We start from the raw sequence: 18673 nt of genomic DNA, 5'->3' as shown, positions 1-18673 counted from the left end.
CTAATCAATCTTTGACGCAAAAGCCGTACAGTCAAGATATTACGATTCATTTTCAGAACAGCAGTTATTACACTTACTTTTCCCCCTGAATTGAACTCAGAATCTAACTTTCTATTACACCTCAGACTTGACTTAAACTCTCCATGTCTACTTACTTATCACATATTGGGTTACCTATTCTCACTGTAAGGCAGTGAGCGTTATTAAAAAGCCAGCCTGAAGGTAAGACTCAAGTTGTGGGTAAAAAGCGCTTCCTGCCCCTGGAGAGTCGCCGCAGCCATGACCCCCTGGCCGACAGTCCCTGACTTACGGCGCACCTTTCCTTTGTTTGCCACTTGAACCAAGAGACCCGGGGCTGATACGCAGCCCCTGAACCCCCTCACACCCAAGACCTTCACTGGAAACACCCGCTGGCTCTATCTGCGTATTATTTTTATCCGTCTCGGAACAATAGCTGGTATTTACAGGAGTCATTAAAGAGGACAAGAGATAATGTCTCCGTGTGGCTACGGAAGAAAGAGGCTTTGAGACAAATTGCATATCATCCGTGTGTGTCTCAAATAGTCTGCACAGTCTAATGATTTGCGGAAGGGTTGAGTTGCAGGTGAAAGTGTGTCACTGTCCCCCACGGCACTCACTGACTGTCTGACAAAATGCACTCTATACGAATCCCAAAAAGGCTTGGATCACACTGTGTCCACGCGGTACATGTGTTGCTGTGTGCAACCAGTGAACTGATCCACAGTCAATATATCAGTATGTTTGTCTTAAAAAGCACATAGAATACATGTTACTTTCTCTATCTTTCTCTACTGTACTATCTCTGGGGTAGACTTTCTCCCAAATCAATCCCTATTTTCGGTTTATCAACACAGTATGACCTTACAAGTTCTTACAAGTGCTTCTGAGGGCTGCCGTCAAACCAGCATCACTTAACTTTCCCTGACAAGAAGAAAACTCTGTATACAGGCAGGGTAGATTTTCCTTCACAGGGCCGTCCACGGGCCCGAACAACACAGGTTAGTGCAAAGAGGAGGAAGGTTCGAGACCCCCCGAGCATGCGGAGGGAGGGGCTGGACGATGAGCTGCGACTCCCTGCCCTCGTGTCAAACGTGGAGGCAAGTCCAGGGCTGGGCTTCTGATCAAGAGATGAGAGACGTAACACATAACGACAAGTGCAGGGGAGCAGCCTTAATCGGACTCAACTCCCCCCCCCCCCCACACCCCCCCCACACCCCTCCAAAAAAAATTACATTTCATATGAACAAACACCCCACATGTCTGCCATGAAGACTCATGCAAGCCAAAAGATTTCATCTGACATTAAAGCGAGGGGAAGGAAGCAGACATCTAAGAGTTGGGAGATGGAAATAAAGTCATTATTATTAGTTTTTATTTCAGGGCCCCAACACCCCCCCCCCCCTCCCCAAGCCTCCTCCTCCTGGCTCTCAGCGGCTGTCCCTCCTCCACATCAGGATGGGAGTATATGGCTGTGTGAATGGCTGGGTTTCCTGTCAAGCCGCGGTAGAGAAAACGAGATCTTTCCTGCCCCCGGGCTCGTCTACCCCTGTTCGCTTTGTTCTCACTGTTTGTTGGGGAGGGCGGCCTGCGCTCCACTTGCACCTGGGGCTCACCGTCGTCAGGCGAGAGAATCACGGCTCGGCCCCTTCAGGGAGTGTCGCTTGTGCCCAGAATGCTCTACCTCTGGTTGCTAGTCTCCATATAAAGTCGCAGTCTTACAACTGAGATTTTCTTAATTGAGAATCGTCATTACTAGCTGAAAGAAAGCCGGGAAAACCTTTGGCTTTCGCCATTGCTGCTGGCTTTGACATTTCAAACCAGTGTTTATCTTGACTCTCCTAAAGCTGAATAGACACTTTGCAGGATCCACTTCCTTTGACAGAGGCCATCGGGAAGGGAGGGAGGAGGAGGAGGGGGGGCGGGGGGGGGGCAGTCAAGGAGCTGACACCCCCTCCCCCTTTCTCTAAACCCCCCCCACCACCACCAGTTCTCTTGACTGTCTCTCACCCCTGCTATCAGGGCAGGAAGAGGCAGGGTGGTGCGTTTGACGGGGGCAGCAGAGCTCTGGATGATTTCTAGCCCTCACTGCGACACGTGGTCAGCCTTTTGTGTGTGCCTCGCCAACTGGGGCGAAAGCTCCCTGCCCTTCACCTGAGAGAACACAGTTACATCACCCTATAGCGCATGTATCATAAACATGACGATGTGTGTACACGGCGTGTGTACGTAAACATATGTTTAGTCCAGGTGTTGGTACACTTTCTTCCACTGGCTGTGAGATATGGACTTCTGGTATATGGGGGGATAAAGAGGCATTTTTCACAAGGGCTTTGGTCTCTTCTGGGACTAAGGCGATGGTGTGGGGGTGGACAATAGCAGACCAGGGTGGAACTTCCTGGCCCCAGACAAGCAGGTCAGAGGTTAGCTATAGCTTTATACCTCTGATACTGTACCTGCTGCCAGATTTAGATACCCTTCCAAGCATTCAGAGCCATCAGCTTGTGTCAGTAGGTTACTTACCCAAACACAGTGTCATGGTCATGAGTGAGTACAGACTGTTTTAGACTAGCCCAGGTCATGGGTCTAGGCCGGGAGAACGAGCAGGAAAGGCCTGTGATTCAGTGTGAAGCGAGTGTGCCGTGAGTGTGCAGGCAAGTGGGGTGGCACGGCCACGGCAAATGGACAGTGTGACCCGTTATCAGTTGATTAGCGAGAAGGTCTCGCCTTTTCCTGTGAGTGGCTCTCGTCGTGCCAACGTCCACCGGCGGGAATAATAGCCCCCTAATGCACTTTGGCACGCACATCAAACAGCCGACTGTCAGGGAAGCTAATCTGCGCCCCCCCTCCCCTCATTCGTGTGTTTTGACAATAAAGATAGCCTATCTCATCCCCTTACAGGGTGCCTGTGTCTCCTGCCTTGTCTACCATACGCTGGACAACCAGTCAAATACTGGGTGTTACCTAGGCTGTACTCTTACGACACTTTATAAACCATGTTGTGCTACTTTTGGGGTGGTGCCATTTGAATGCCTCGGTTGGAACCAAGGTTAGGTCCGAGTCGCTAAGCACATGGTGAGCTTTGAGTGACACCAAATGAAATTGGCATGGTCTAGTAGTTCAAAACACTAAACATGGGATACAGTAGCACTATATCTGGATGATAATTTGTAAACAAGGGATAATATTTCCCGAAAAATTTTTTTTTGTCCAGATGTAGAACTTACATAGCTTAACTCTGTCCTGTTTATTTACATTTCAGAGAATTTAAGGCGGGAAACGGTGAACAGAGAGGTTGAGTGGTGCCCAGGGCATGGTGCATCTGGAACACAAACGTAAAGACCGAAAGCGGTTGTGTGACTTTTGTTGGAGAATTGTGTCATCAATTGTGTATTCATTCAGCAATGTCTTAACACGGTTGCATATTTGGGGCCATGACGATGCAGTTAATCACTTACACGAGGCACCAAGTGCATCTGTAAACTGTCTTGCTTAAATAAATGATAACAGTACATTTGGCATACAGCCATTCATGCTGTCAATGTAAATATACACGGTAGTGCCATAACTTAAAATGAAAACATCCCCAGTTAATGTCTGATAAAAAACATGTGGAAATCAATGGTTTGATTGATGGGACGCTGCAGACTGTGGGGGTCTATGATGCCAGGAATGTGTGCGTGTCTGTGTCTGTCCGTGGCTCTATTCCCTCGCTAACTGAGCAGTCTGAAGTGGAAGTGCAGCAGAAGCAGAGTTCAAACTGAGGGGGTTTGAGGGGTCATATTTATTTCATAAGTCTTTAGTACCAAAACATTTCGGTTTTTCAGACGGGTTCATAATTGAACGCGTCAGTATGGCTCGATGTAATAGAGTGAATATCAGGGAGGGTAATATTAAGTTACTGTTAAACATTATCAAATTCCAAACAAGATTTGATAACATTTAAAAGTGGAAATGAAAATGATAAGATAACAAAATAGTCTTTTGAATAATTAATAAGAAACTTTTAGGGGACCTCCAAGAGGTCATTTTGAAGTCTTCATGGGCAGGTGTAAGACTCAGGCCCCAAGGATGTGCAGTTTTAGACAAATAAACCCCCCTTTTAGACAAATAAATATAAACATATTAGGGGTTTGCCGCCTAGAGTGCGGCACATTTTGTCAGTTCGACTGGTTGCTAATTCTTCTATTTACAGTCTGATATACATTGGACACTGCACCAGTGAAACATTAATTTCTAACAACATTTTTACCACTTGGCTAAAAATGGCAAACTTAAAATCAACAAAGCCCTAACAGTGTGGTGCACTTATCACTCTCTTTGTTTCTCACTTTGTTACTCTCCCTTACAACAGATAGTTCTCTCGCTAGACTTTACTTCCACTTGAAATAGCACACACACACACACACACACATTTCTGTATTCATTCAAATCCATGCCTCTACAATGTGTGCCCTCATCCCACAGGGTCAACAACGGGACTGATATGTAAGTAGCGTTCCGGGAACAATTGGTCTTACTCCCTTTTAGCAGAGGAAAAGAAACACAAAACAAAGGCAGAAATGTAATGACTTCAATTTGAACATCTAACAAAAGAAAATAAGAAAAGAAATGCAAAACAAAAATCAAGAGGGAGACGAATTAATCACCCCCCTCCCCAAATCTTCTTTTGACTTTGGGAGAAAAATGGCAGAGGAAATGAATAATAGGCGAGGAAAACGGATGGAAGCAAGGGAGGGTGGGTGGGTGGGTGGGGGGGGGGAGAGGGGGCGAAGGAGAGAAAGCGAGAAAGCGTCGCCTCTGCTCCTGATTTGGACGGTTTATCTAGCGGTAGCATCCGAGCGGGGGGGGGGAGCGGGAAAGCGTAGGCTACGGCGGCGGCGTCACGACGGGCTCCTGCTGACAGACGGGCCAAAACACGGCTTTCTTCTGGCCCTGATTAAAGAAGGGCAGTGAGGGGTGGAGAGACAGGGAGGACAGACACGCACCCTCACTCACACTCAAACACACTCACACACACATCCACCGGGAATAGGGATGGGCTCAAACCAAAACAGCCATCTCGAGTCAAAGACCACCATACGACGTAACAGTTTGTCTGAAGTACGCGGGACAAACGACAAGACAGTGTTTAGAAAAACCACGTGAAATTGATTTATTGTCCTGTTTAAAAGTAAACCATAAAAACGTTATTTCCCTGAGGAAATTCTCAAGAATGACTTCTCAAGACATGGCTTTGTCACACTCTCACTTCAAAAGCTTCCCCCCCCCCCATAGTTGATCATTTTACATTTGGACTGACTAATTATGAGCTTCTACAGAAATGTTCACAAAAATGCCCCTGAGTCACCTGACAGGGAACATCCATCACCCCCCCATTGTTCACCCACCCACATTCAACCTTTCTGCTCCCCAAAACCAGCGCATTCTTTCACAAGGTACATTGAAATATGCGATGGCTGACCAGTGAGAGGGGATAAACATCAGGTAAATCTTTAGGTGAAACGGTGAGTTTGGGAGACACTGTACCCTGCTGGTGACATGGGAAAACAACTGGTTCACCCAGATCATCATCATTTGCTGATACAGCAAAGGGAGGAGGATGATTGAGGGAATACTCTCTCTACACACGTTATACAAGGTAAAAACTAAGCTACTAAGACAATTGTCACTGCAATTGCAGCATAATGGAACACTCTTGGAATGGTTCGTGGAGAGTAATAGTCAAGTAGTTTGATAACGGATAACGGCTCATTTAAGAAATAAATATAACTGGATAATAAAAGGCATTGACACTACTTAACTAGATCATTGTTCTATTTAAGAGGAAATAGCATGGAATTTTACTGAAGAACACATCTATCAACCTGCTGACTAACACTCTTGTAAACTGTATTGCACTTTAAATGTATTCACTCAAACTCAAAACAATTCACAGTAATTGGTCTTAGAAGGCTAAGAACTCACAGGCCGCCAGTGACAGTCACTTGACAGTCAAATCGAATTGAAAAAGGACCCCAAATAAATTATCCTTGTGTCATGAATAGAAATGACACATTACTGTAACTACCAACAGGCAAAATATTAGATGTATATCTCAAGTTTTTTCAGTTTTTCATGTAGCCATTACTAACTATTTACAACAGATTTAACCACTGCAAACTTGTTTATTGCTAAATGTAAGCCTACTGCTGGCTGGAAATGTTTGAAGAGAAATTTTCAAAACACAAATCCAGACTCTAACTCAGGGGGAAGCTGAGTATGTTGTTGAAGGTGTGTATCAGCAGCAACAGTTAAATTCCCCCCCCCCCCCCCCCCCCCCACACACACACACACACACACACACACACACACACACACTTCCCTGCCCCTCCCAACGGGTCCTGGCTAACCATCGAGGATGAGAGGCAAGAACAGTTCTCCACCTCCCCAATCAGAAACATCCTCTCATTAGTTAAAAACACCAGTGCAGATGAGAATCCCAAACAAACAGGGAAGTGAGATTCACAGGCCGAAGCCCTAAAATAGTAGGTAGAGGGAGGGAAAGAGAGAGAGAGAGAGTGGGCAAGAAGCACAGAGAGATGACTCGCTCAACTCCAGGGCAGGAAGAGGAAACAGGGTCGACGCAGCCACCGTGATGTCATCTCCCCAAATATCTCAGCTGCACGCTTTTGAGGGAGGGGGGGGGGACGAGGGTTCACATCCACCCTGGAGAAGGTTCACAGTCAAGAACAAACAATATAAAGAACTCAAAAAGGATCCCTTTTGCGTCTGTGTTCCAGTTGTGTTTATGGTTCAGGTTAGGGCACTCTGTGACAGGAACCTTGCAGTCAAAGAACCCAGAGATGGCCCGCCCCTCCTCAGCTCAACCTGGACGGGGACACGATGCTCATTGGCCAAACTGCACGTCTTCCGTTCTCCACTCCCGTTTTGGTTACCCGGGTCACGGGCAGGCTGGGAAGGCTAGGCAGCGAGGTGCCTATGGTCCAATGAGAAAGCCTCTCCAGGAGGCTGAGGTGCCGGGAAGAGGCGGAGCCATGGAGAGGTGGCACGGGGGGGAAGGGGAGGGGCCGTCACTGGATCTTAGAGAGCCCATTGGCCAGGAGGAGCTTGAAGGGGACGGTGGATCTGGACACAGTCTGGGGCAGCCTGTGGAGACCTGAAGGAGTCAAACAAGAACAGTGTTTACTCACAGTTTAAAGGTGGGGGCCAAACTGCAGCCAATGATAACTATTAGCGCTGACCAATGGAAAAAAGGAAAGCAAAAGACAAAAGAAAAGAGTTTGAGTCGAAAAGAAAGACCATTAATCACAGAACAAAAGCCAGCGGGGAGGCAGAGGGAACATGAGCAGGAGAGCCTAGAGTGAAGCTGATATTATCAGAGCCTGTGAAGGAAGGGGAGTGTGTGCGTGTGTTGATATGTGCGAGTGTGAGTCTGTGTGTGTAGCTAGAATATGAGAGTAAGCCTGTGTGTGTGTGTGTGTGTGCGCACGACTGGAAGTGTGTGCGGAGCTTGTTCAATTGCTCAGAGCCCTTGTTTGTGTTGGGCGGAGGGTGTGTGTGTGTGTGGGGGGTGTGTGTGTTTGTTTGGGTGTGCTCCGTGGGGTCCTGGCGGCCCCTGGGGGGGGGGGGGGGGGGAGGGATGACGACGACCTGCTCTCCCCCCCTCCCGACCCCCCTTTTGCTTTCCTGAGAGGATTGTACGCTTTCTATCTGAGGAAAGGAGACCAGCCCATAGAGAAACACAGAGCTGGAACCACCGAACCACACTGCCCACCAGCTGTGGGAACCACCCTCCATCCCATGGCGAGGGGTGCAGCACATGGAACAGACATCCCTTTTCACACAACACACACACACCCCCACACACACACACCCACTCACACACAGTGGTAGCGGCGTTGCGGACTGACCAAATGCCCTGATGAGCTCCCTCTGTACAGCCCAGGTGAGCGTGTTGATGAGGCAGGCCGACGTGACTCCAGCGAACAGCATGTTGTACAGGAACACGATGTAGAAGTTCCCCAGCCAGTTGTAGCGCCCGAAATCCCCGAGCAGGTCGAAGCGGGTGATCCCTGAGATTAGATCCAAAATCACTTTTTGTGAGTTTTACGACGACCGCTCTTCCATGCGGTCGCGGGGATCGCAGTGGACGGAACACTAGTACCCTCTTGTGGTAAAATGTGGTATTACACCTACGAGCCCACTGAAAACAGACCTCTAGGGCCTTGAATGTTATATGGGTTTATGCATGAGGACACGGCTACGAGGACAACAGTAGAAAAGACAATGATATTGCCTGTGTGTGTGTACACACACTTACCAAGAGTGCGGGAGAAGACAGGAAGAGCCGAGCTCAGAACCAGGAGAGACACACAGTTCCCGATGATCTGATGATAAAAGGTTTTAGCACAAGTTGGCGACACCAAAAAACGACACCCAGACAGGAAGTGAGTCTGCCAGCAGGTGTGGCTCTGCGAGGCACCTGTGTGAGGTTGGTGTCCTGGGCGCGAGGCAGCAGGCCGTGGAAGAGCGAGGTGCTGTAGAAGCCCACCACAGACGCCACCATCAGGTAGAGGATGAGCAGCACCTGCATCGCCGCCCCCAGGGAGCCGAACATGGAGAAGGAGGCCGTGCCCAGACGAGGGTCCTGGAGCACACACACCACACCACACCACACCACACCACACCACACCACACACACACACACACACACACACACACACAGCTCTAGTCAGCCCAAAGGCACAAGCCATGCACCGCTGGGTCCAGCAGCCACGCAGCCAACAAACTCGACGCGGCCGCCGACCGGGTCGAAAAAAATCAGGAACTCGTCTTCGTCAAGGAATGCCAACGCAACAGCACGTCGCTCTGGATGAGAGCGCCTGCTGAATGACCAGATGTTCATGCTCCATGGGGAGTCTCCTCACCTCCATTCCTTTGGGCATGGCCGTCTCGTCGAAAAGAAGCTCCAGCACGTTGAAACACACCATCAGCACACACATCACCTGAGGAGGAGGGGGAGACAACAGTACTGTAGTCAATACTCTGGTTCCTGCTCTGCTGGTGCGGTGGCGCAGGTGACGGTGGCCAGGTGAAGGTGGTTACCGTCAGCGCCAGGAGCAGCAGCATGGCCAGCGGGTAGCCCAGGTTGCGTTGCCACGGCGACGCTCTCTGACGCATTTCTACGGGGCAAAATGGTGGGGGTGGGGGAGGGGGGGGGGGGTTGGGGGAGGAAGATACGGGGATGAGGACACAGAAGCGTCTCGGTGCGGCTGATCAGTTCACATAAGTGTGCTTAGAAGTCTTGGAGGCTTTTAGCGAATCACTTAATCTGTGAATGATCCAATCCTGAGTTATATTTTACATGAAGAGTACACCATTTATAAGTAAAGGAAATCCTTATCCAGTTAGTATCTAGATCGTTAGGACGGGAATTGCAGTAGTGATGGAGGATGTGGGGGAGGTGGAGGAAACAGGGGTGGGGTGCGGGCCCCCCGTTCAAGTCAGAGCGCGGCGAGACGTGCGGCGTGCGTTTTGCCGAGGCCGTCCCGGCGGTCTCACCCAGGGCGATGCGCTTGGCCTGGACGCTGAGGAACTGCCTCCGCACCACCTCCACGTTCAGGCTGATCCAGCAAGACGCAGCTCCGCCTGCCACACAGACGCACACACGGTCAACGACAACAACAGGAGCTCGGAAAATATATCGACAAGGGAGGGGCCATCTTGGTTTGCGTTGCGCTGACGGTTCGGGTGTCCTCTCACCGTTCAGCTTCCTGGAGAGCGAGGCCTCCTCGAACGCCGAGCAGCTGGTCGTCTCCTCGAGGTTCTCCAGCAGCTGACGGGGACGCGGGCGAGAGGGAGGGAGAGCGACAGGTTAGTGACCTCACGGCGCCGTCCACGTCCACATGTGGAGATGACGTCGATATATCGGCTCGTCACTCACCCGTGGTTTGACCAATAGGCTGCCGGTGACGCTGAACATGCGCGACAGGCCGAAGGGAGTGCACACTGGAGGGGAAAGGAGAGAGAGAGGGGGGGGGTGGCGTCAAAACAGGAAGTGCCAACAGAGCCAGTCCAGGCAGATAGCATGTGAATCATTGAATCATCCTCCTTGAGGATGGATCGGTGAGTGGACTTACCCAAGAGAAGCAGCACTCCAAAGAGGGAGATGCCCGAGTACAGGTAGGGCAGGTAGTACTCCCACAGATCTGGGACAGACAAGAGGACGATGAGATTGAGATATGGCCATTGTGGGTCTCTCCGACAAAAACGACCAGTTTAGTTATATTGGGTTCCATCGCATAGAACAATGTAATCTAAGCCGTAATAAGAGCCACCGTTTACAAAGCAATGAATGGATGCGAGTGCATTCCCTAGTCTGGGGAGTAGGAGTGTGTGGGTGAAGCTAGCACAGACTGGGGCTGGACCTGGTCCGGCCGCCCATGCCCGCTCACCGTAGAGGCTCTCCCTGGCGGTGTGGTGGTGGAGGGCAGCCGATGCCACCCACACCATGCCCAGCACCAGCAGGGTGAGAAGCAGGAGCACCACAGCTGTCTCGTACACACGGGCCATCACTCCCTGAGCGCACACACACACACAGGAACGTAATCAATCACTATGACGACAGTATACTTCAGTAGCTTTGGTTCAACAGCTTCAATGGTGTTTTTCAGTATTTCAATGGATTAAAAGGGACAGTTCAAAGCTAGGCGTGGGCACGAACGGACCAGCGCGTACCTTCTTACAGCCCACGAATCCCTCCGACTCGGTGAAGAAGTATGCGAAGGGCATGAGGAAGACGAGGGAGAGGTTGGAGAAGAGGAAGACTAGGTTCCACAAGCCTGATGGAGAAACAACGGTGGAGGAGAGCAAAATCATCCCTCTGACCGAGATTATCATTTGTGTTTTATGATAGTTCAGATATTTCTTGGATGTACTACATATCCGTCTAATATCCATTCACATCACAACACTCTGGAAACCAGAAACAGCCATAGGGAACTACACTGGCTTCAGAATTGATTGTTGGGTAGTGCAGAGGATTGAACTACATTGATTCTAGCAAGTCATTATCATTGTGCGAGTCACCCGTGCATATAATTTTTCCATGACATTGTTTCATGGCCTTGTCTATATGGAGATCCGAGGGGACATTGTGTGACAAAGCCGAGTGTGTGTGTGTGTGTGTGTTACCGGCGGGCCGTCCTACCGTGGATGAGCGACCCGTTGAGCCACTGCATGTAGTAGCTTTGTGGGAAGGTGAGGAGCACCTCGTTGGACAGGATCGAGATAGGCAGCAGAAGCACAGCACACACTGCCACAGACAGGGTGAACGTACACAGCCACAGCCTGGAGGAGGGGGAAGAGAGGGGGGGTAGACCTATCAAGTTCAAGTTAAGAAACGGAACAACCTTTTTTTTTTTTACCTAATCTTATCCCTATCTTTCCTCTTTGTACTTGTTGATCTGGGTTCTGTACAACTGAACCCATTTCTTTGTTTTAGGTTAGGGTCAGTTCAGGGGCCTGGGATGAGCTCCAGACACGCATGTTAAATAGGTTTGTCGTGTTTTGGGATACAGCTAGACTTCTTGTGGGTGGTTAAGATCATGTATGATGCAAACTGTACCAAAAGCATATCTTTATGGAGCAGTTATCTGTCATATCAGTCCACATAGCTCAGTGTAATCTTTCCCCTGTGTACTTCTAGACATCCTTGTTTGTGCACCAGAAACTTGGCATCCACACGTCCTAAATGCTCATGTCTGTGGTCTTCCGTCTATTCGACTTTTGGTTGCTGTACCAGACATTGACCTCCATAAATGACACCATCATAACATACAGTACATGTGTTATGTATTTTGACTGGATCCATGTTTGTGTGTATTTGTGTGTTGTGCTCAGGTTGTGGAGAGGACTGTTGAGGGCTAACGCGTCAGGGCAAAGGGCATTCAGACAAGCACAGAGAGGAATATCAAACTACAGCCAAACTATCCACTTCCAATTCCAGATACTAACCAAGACTCCCACACCGACAATCTAATCACATTCTAACCAATCAGGGTGAGTTAGTGAGGCAGCCGACATGTGGACTGCCGCTGGGTCAGTAAATCGTTGGGCTTTTTGACTTACGCAATTTTGTTGACCGTAGCATCTTCAATGTCATCTGGGGAGGGGGGGGGGGAGATACAGAAACAGACAAACAGATAACGTGAGGGCAAAAGTGACATGTTCATTTATACCATAGACAGCTTCAACAGTAAAGTCTTGACAGGACTATTTTTATATTGACCAAAGGAACTGGAGGAATTTTGACCTGTAGGGAAGGGGGGGGGGGGAGGAGGGGGGGACTGATATAAAGGATGGAATGTAAAAGACGGATCCATGTGGGTTGTGGTTTTGCTTCAGGCGAGAGCACAGCGGTCCAGCCCGGTTCTGAGAGGTTAATCTAAATAAATCTCCCTGGCCACAGAATAGTAGAAATGTGTACTCTGCGTGCAAGATCTTCTAAGAAAATGAGGGTTGGGCTGGGTTCAGGCAAATGAATACACCATTGTCAAACTTTGGCAAAGACGTCCTGCGAAAACACTCTTGCTGTATACATACTGGAAATCAATACAAAGAAGGTTTGAAGACGATAAGTATACATGAGAAGGACTATTTACCACATGAATGAATGATGCATCAGTAACCATTGAGGTAGTACTGGGCAGACAGATGAAAGCACTACACAAACAAATCAGTCAACATCCAGAGAACCAGATGAGCTAGCTAGCTATTTAACAGCAAAACTCCCATTAGGCTGCTAGGTACAAACTGTTCTGTTGCCCGAGGAGGGCATGTGTTGGAAACAACACTGTACGAGCTAACCCCTGAGCAGGCTTTGCAGACTGCCTTTCCAAAACTCAATAAACACATGAGCTGGCCGGCCCACAGTCACAGTCTCTGGCGAGCCAAAGAGAGAGGCTAGTCTGTTGGCGGAGCAGCAGCTGCTTTCAATAACTTTATTGAACTGATTGCATAACTTCTGCCTCAATTGCACCACGACACTTACAAACGTAAGATTCTTAATCATCAATGAGGTAACACAGTCCAATAGTCTGAGTCACTGTTTTAAATGATTTGAGAATACGTACCATTTCTATCCAAGCTGAAATAATCTTTTAAATGTGTTGTTGGGTTAAACACTAAGCCATATGTCTTTATAGGAGGCTACCCCCCAAAATGTATTTGTTATTCAGCACACACACAATGGGGGAAGAAATACTGCCACAAAACTCAACTAGATGCTGGAATTCACCCACAGCATGTTATGCATCCCAGATGAACAGCAGCAGTCTGTTTGTGTTGCAGCAGCAGGGCCTCAGGCTGAAGGCAAGGTAAGGGGGGAGGTAACTTCAAGGAACATTCTTCCTGTCCCTTCTGTAGGCCCTGACAAACATGTGCACACTCACACTTCACATCTCTAAGGGGAGCATTTTTACATTTTAAGTTGGGTAAAGATGAATGAATTGTCCTAATTCTGTAGCCTACCACTTGTAGAATCGTCCCCAAACTTTACAAGACACCTCGAGAACCTTGATTGAGTTTCTGCTGCTGTGTTTTCTAGAGCACAGGAGGCAAAGTCTGCTGCAGAGTGAGAACATTCCAGAAAGGGAATGTCATCAGCTAGCTTTTCAACATTGCTCGATCTAGCTCTTTGGGATCACTTTGGTCTCTGTTTGGGGGATAGTTTTATTTTTTGTCTGAGCCTGTCGGGACTTTCTGTACAATCCCAGGGCCTGTTTCAGCTTCAACACCACGTATGGTATTATTATGTGTATTTATGTAGAAAAATGTGACCATAACTTTGCAGTTAGCACGTTTAGATGGGACTGTAATCTGGGATTTGGGACTACCCTGATATTTGCAGATTGATATCTATACTTACCAGTGACAAAGTCAGCATTCTTCTTGAAGTGAGTGAGAATGAGGTAGGACACAATGTAGAGGCATGTGAACAGGAGGACACAGATCTGAATAGAGAGAGAGAGAAAAAAAACTGTGAGTTTAACAAGGTCATGGCTCTTCCTGTGGGACCAGATATGCAGACCACATAACCCACGTACTAGAGTACTGTTCCAGGATTTACATTTACATTTTAGTAATTTAGCAGACGCTCTTATCCAGAGCGACTTACAGTAAGTACAGGAACATTCCCCCGAGGCAAGTAGGGTGAAGTGCCTTGCCCAAGGACACAATGTCTTTACGCACGGCCGAGAATCGAACCAGCAACCTTCTGATTAATAGCCCGATTCCCTAACCGCACAACCATCTGACGCCTGGATCCCAGGATCACATAACCCTGGTACTAGAGTACTGTCCCAGGATCCAAGTTATGTTTTAAAGGTCAAGTTTTGCCATAAAAAAAGTAAAGAAAAAAGAAGAACATGTACACACCTCAAAGAAAGAAAAAAAAAAAAAGAAAAAAAAAGAAACAAAGGATATCTTTTTTGTGATTGGGGAGTTCTGAACAGACAGTACTCAATCCTCCCTGCCATGTCAAGCTGGGCTCTTTATCTGATTGGCTATCACAAGGTGATAGCACAGCCCTGTGTCTCTAGCTCTGTCTAGTCTGGGAGGCAGGGAGAAGAGGGGTCTGGCTGGATAGGTGGCACAGATATTGGAGGAGACGACCACATGGAACAGAATAGGAGACTCTTTGGTGGGTGGGTGGGAGGCACAGAGAGACAACGCTGACCAAACAGATTGGGACAGACAAGCACACTTGCATAACGGTGAGCTCATCAAGGTAGCACATTTTTATGTCCCCAAAAAGCAAAAAATGTAGGCCCAATCAAATGGCGATCCAACAGCATACACTACTCACCTGTAAGAATGAACACACAAACAAAACGACGTCAGCACCAGTTGAGGGATTGCGAAGACGGGTCTAACAAGGTCAAAACGGACAGATGGGGTCGGAGGAGATTAACCCTTCATCCAGACGAAGGGGGAGAAACGGGGTGAGAGTGAGGATTAAGAGGGGAGGAAAGAAAGAAAGGACAGAAAGAAATAAAGAAAGGGGAGACTAAACCACGTCAATATACTGTCTGTGTGGGGAGACAGGCCCCGACAAGAGATAACACTGAGAGCCATCAAACAGCAGTCTGTGTTCTTCGTGGTCTGGCTGTCGGACTGAATATAACATGTTTGTGTGTTATCGACCTATTAACACAATAAGTGAATGAGTGGCCCACGCTTCTTTGGCACAGAGAGCAAGGCCATGGTGGTCAACCTAGGATATATACTTTATATATAAGGTGGCGAGTTTATTGCATTCTGGAATCTAGTGTCAAGACAAGATGTCCTTTAACATTTTAATTAATTACTGTATTCTGTCACTTACTAAGGACCATTTGTTTGTTTCTAGAACATTATGTTTCTGTGTGCCCTCCATTTTATTGGTCTCTTTTCCAGAATGACTTTGGAATGCAGAGGTTTTCACAGTCCCCTCATAATAGCCCCATTGAAACATTAATCTAATATGGCCTATATTGAACACATCATCATCCATGGCCGGTCGGACATTAGTCGTGCTTTCATGTCAAACTGAACTAAGTGGGAGCAACACTCGGAACCAGAACATAATCTGGAGAGGATCCTAGGCGGAGTAGCCGGCCAGCCAGCCGCCATAACGCTCCCTAAAAGCTCAGAGGGAGAGCGAGAAGGGTGGCAGGATGCAGGAACTGACCCACGAGGTGAGAACGACAGCAGTCAACAATAGATGTGAAGAGGGCACCTCCGGGCGGCACAATGTGACAACATGCTGCGGGGGCTGCCGGATGCCGTGGCTTTCCTTTCAGGATACAAACTCAAGGACCTATCGTTTCCCCTCAGATAAATGATGGCCCTTTATGATATTACTCAAACCCTTGGACGCTTAAATAGGCCTATATATTCTTTATAAGAAGTAAACATTCAGCAAAGCTCCAGGAGTTGAAGTGGCCTTTACTTGACTATACCTTGATTTCTTTGCTCCCTTCTGTAACCATAACGGAGGGACCTGGGAGACCTGTTCTGTAACAAACAGTTAGGCCTACAGAACTCCCACACACTACTCATACACTGCCTCTGACGTCAATTTAATAGGCCTACATTATTTCCAAATACTGTACGCGCAGAGAATCTCTAACAATGGAACAGTAACAAAAGAGGAGTTAGACACAGACACCCCACCCCCACCCCCACGCCTCTTCCATGGTGGACCCGGCAGTGTGACCCACTTGGAAATGACAACAATGTCATTTTGAGGGTCGCTAAGTGCTCCTCCCGTGCAGTGAGAGATGTCAAACCCCAATGAAGTTCCCCTAACTGCAGTATGGTTTCTTGTATAGAGAATAAGAGGATAATGACAGTGTCCAGTGAGACTAAAGAGAGATCAGCATGTTTGTTTTGTATGTATACACAGTGACTGGTCCCTGCAAAACAAAACAGAATATCAAACATGCAACAGTATTTGGTTTTAAAGAATTTAGCGAATCAAGAGTTGCATAGTTCAATAATCCTTAATCCAGTGCACACCTGATAAAAAAACATCTTTAGATTTGGGGCCCTATTGTTGACAAACATGTGGCTTGTCTACCAGGAAATCGTAGCCTGCTGCAATACAGAGGGGATATTTAGCAAGAAACAATGATTACAAGTGGAAGCTCCCAAACAAAGATCAGCCAGTAATCATTTTAAATCGGAGGTCTAACTATGGCAGTAAATCTGCGTACCCAACTAAGAGACAGCTGGAAACCGAACGGGTGTCTGGCTGTCTCTGTGCAGTGTGGTTCATCTGGCTAACTCCAAGGCTAGCTGGTGTAACAGAATATCAGCATCTCAGCTGTGGGGATTTTTCCTTGTGGATGTCTGAACACTGGCTCCAAAAATCCAAATTAAGACCTTCAAGTCTTTAAAGGGAACAAAAGTTGGTGAATTTGCTCCTTGCCTTGCCTCTCTTACAAAGCTGTGGCCTAACATCTTTCCTGTCTTGCTGTACGCTTTAGGTTACTATCAGCTACTGAAACATGAAATATATAGTCAGCATTTTGTTCATCCCTAACAAGTACCATACCAAAGAACCTCTACTACGCCGTGGCACATTGTGAAAAGAACATTAAAAAAAAAACTGAATTCCATTTCAATGACCTGACCTCCCTTGCAGGGCAATGTTGTTCCAACCCCAAAGAGCTAAGCATGTTTGGCTAAGCCGTCTCATTCGTTCATGCAACTCTGTTTACAAGTGTATTCCCTGACTGCAGGTGTGACGTGACATGGCGAAGTCAGTCTCACCTGTGGGCCTTATTGAAAACCTAGTGGACAGTGAACAAGTTGTGTGTGAAATGCAAACAACTGCTTGAGGACATTGACAGCATTATAGCTAAGCATGGAGCAGGAAGTACACCTACTGAGAGTACTGTACAAAGCAAGCAAAAACATGTTTAAACAAACATACTCAAGATGCATGTCATCAAGTTATCACCAAAACAAGTTATGGGTGTGTACAGCGCAACACTGTACAAATTATCTCCAGCTGTTATGGTACATGAAGTGCACACATGGGAATTGCTGTGATTATCAGGGTTAAAGATTAATATCCGTGTGCCGTGTTGTAACTAAAGCCAGTCAGGTCTGAAGTTCAGCATGAGCTTTCCACTCCGTTCCAGATTCACATTCCATCAGTTCAGGTAAATTGATCCAACATAATTTATAAAAAGAATATCATAGCATTCCAAAAATGCAAACAGAGACAAAGACATCTGAACTGGACTTGAGACTGACAGTTATGTAATTTAGGGGCCTTTACAGGGCCCCAGATGCAAGGCTGGGTCGTAGGCTACCCAAAGAGGTTAGCTCAATATTACAGTCGTCCCCACTCCCCCCTTGTTTCTGCAACATTCTTACCAAATGACCAGCTGCAGACACTTAAAATCTACAGAGCGTTGTTTGTTGTTTACTACACAATGAGGACATACAACTAAGCACTCCCGATATCCATGCATTGAACTATTACAATCACATTCAATGATTTCCAAAACCATTGTTGATTTTATACAATAACGTGGCGGTTCAGTATTGCTCCCACTTCAACGACCAACAGCTACTTGATTCCATGTGTATCTAGTTGTAAACTAAACTAGTTACTGTCTACGTAAAAAACTAACACTGTTTTTATGAACTTACTATTGTCTCTCGAACACGGTTGTGGAAAAGTTTCTCTCTAACCGACACGTCGTCAGCATCCATCCTCCGCAACCATAACCTACTAACTAAAAAAACGTCAAATAGGGTCCGTCTGGCTAAAAACGATGTCAACTGAATTTAGAACAAACAGTTACTGTATCTTAAACGGTCCCGCATTGCTTTACGTTAATGCGGTGATAGATGGACGATCTCCTTCAAGTCACACTAGAACTACCAAGACCACGGGAGCGAATCCTGAAGTGTAGCCTGCAATCAATGATCACGGACGGGGCGGAGAAAGGGGAGGGCGGTTAAAGAAAAGAGAGGTAGTATGGGGGTGGGGACGTAGCCACGCATGCTTCCTACTGTGCTACAATGAATCAGTGCTCAAATAAAAAATGGTTACATTATGACCAATGGATGCCCATCGCAGTTAAGAACACAC

The 18673-nt window shown here is 47.5% G+C and overlaps 1 protein-coding gene across 3 annotated transcripts; it reads right to left on the bottom strand.

Moving 5' to 3' along the window:
* Positions 1–6356: 6356 nt before the first annotated feature.
* On the bottom strand, positions 6357–18550 carry lmbr1l (limb development membrane protein 1-like). Of its 3 annotated transcripts, none has more exons than XM_062458517.1 (17): positions 18414–18550; positions 18229–18310; positions 13949–14033; positions 12151–12184; positions 11231–11370; positions 10759–10862; positions 10476–10599; positions 10161–10229; positions 9965–10029; positions 9784–9856; positions 9583–9669; positions 9127–9203; positions 8949–9026; positions 8504–8668; positions 8342–8408; positions 7932–8093; positions 6357–7177 (listed from the first exon to the last, which is right to left on the bottom strand). In XM_062458517.1, exons 2-17 carry the CDS (start codon positions 18289–18291, stop codon positions 7092–7094), a joined length of 1479 nt encoding a protein of 492 aa, XP_062314501.1. In that variant the 5' UTR covers positions 18292–18310; positions 18414–18550; the 3' UTR covers positions 6357–7091. The 3 variants fall into 3 exon arrangements, with proteins under 3 accessions (XP_062314501.1, XP_062314502.1, XP_062314500.1); XM_062458518.1 differs by having other exon boundaries at positions 18229–18307; positions 18414–18549; XM_062458516.1 differs by having other exon boundaries at positions 18229–18508.
* Positions 18551–18673: the final 123 nt, after the last annotated feature.

This window comes from Osmerus eperlanus, chromosome 4 (genome assembly GCF_963692335.1).
Source record: "Osmerus eperlanus chromosome 4, fOsmEpe2.1, whole genome shotgun sequence".
NCBI classification, from domain to species: Eukaryota; Metazoa; Chordata; class Actinopteri; order Osmeriformes; family Osmeridae; genus Osmerus; species Osmerus eperlanus.
This window is presented reverse-complemented; position numbering and strand designations above follow the sequence as displayed.

Bases quoted from the DNA above. Each gene is read 5' to 3' on its own strand.
- lmbr1l (XM_062458517.1), bottom strand. From the start codon at position 18,291: ATGGATGCTGACGACGTGTCGGTTAGAGAGAAACTTTTCCACAACCGT. The intron at 11,371-12,150 runs GTAAGTCAAAAA...CCCCTCCTCCAG, and splicing joins GCTACGGTCAACAAAATTGC to GCTGTGGCTGTGTACGTTCA. The intron at 7,178-7,931 runs GTCAGTCCGCAA...TGACTCCTTCAG, and splicing joins GGAGCTCATCAGGGCATTTG to GTCTCCACAGGCTGCCCCAG.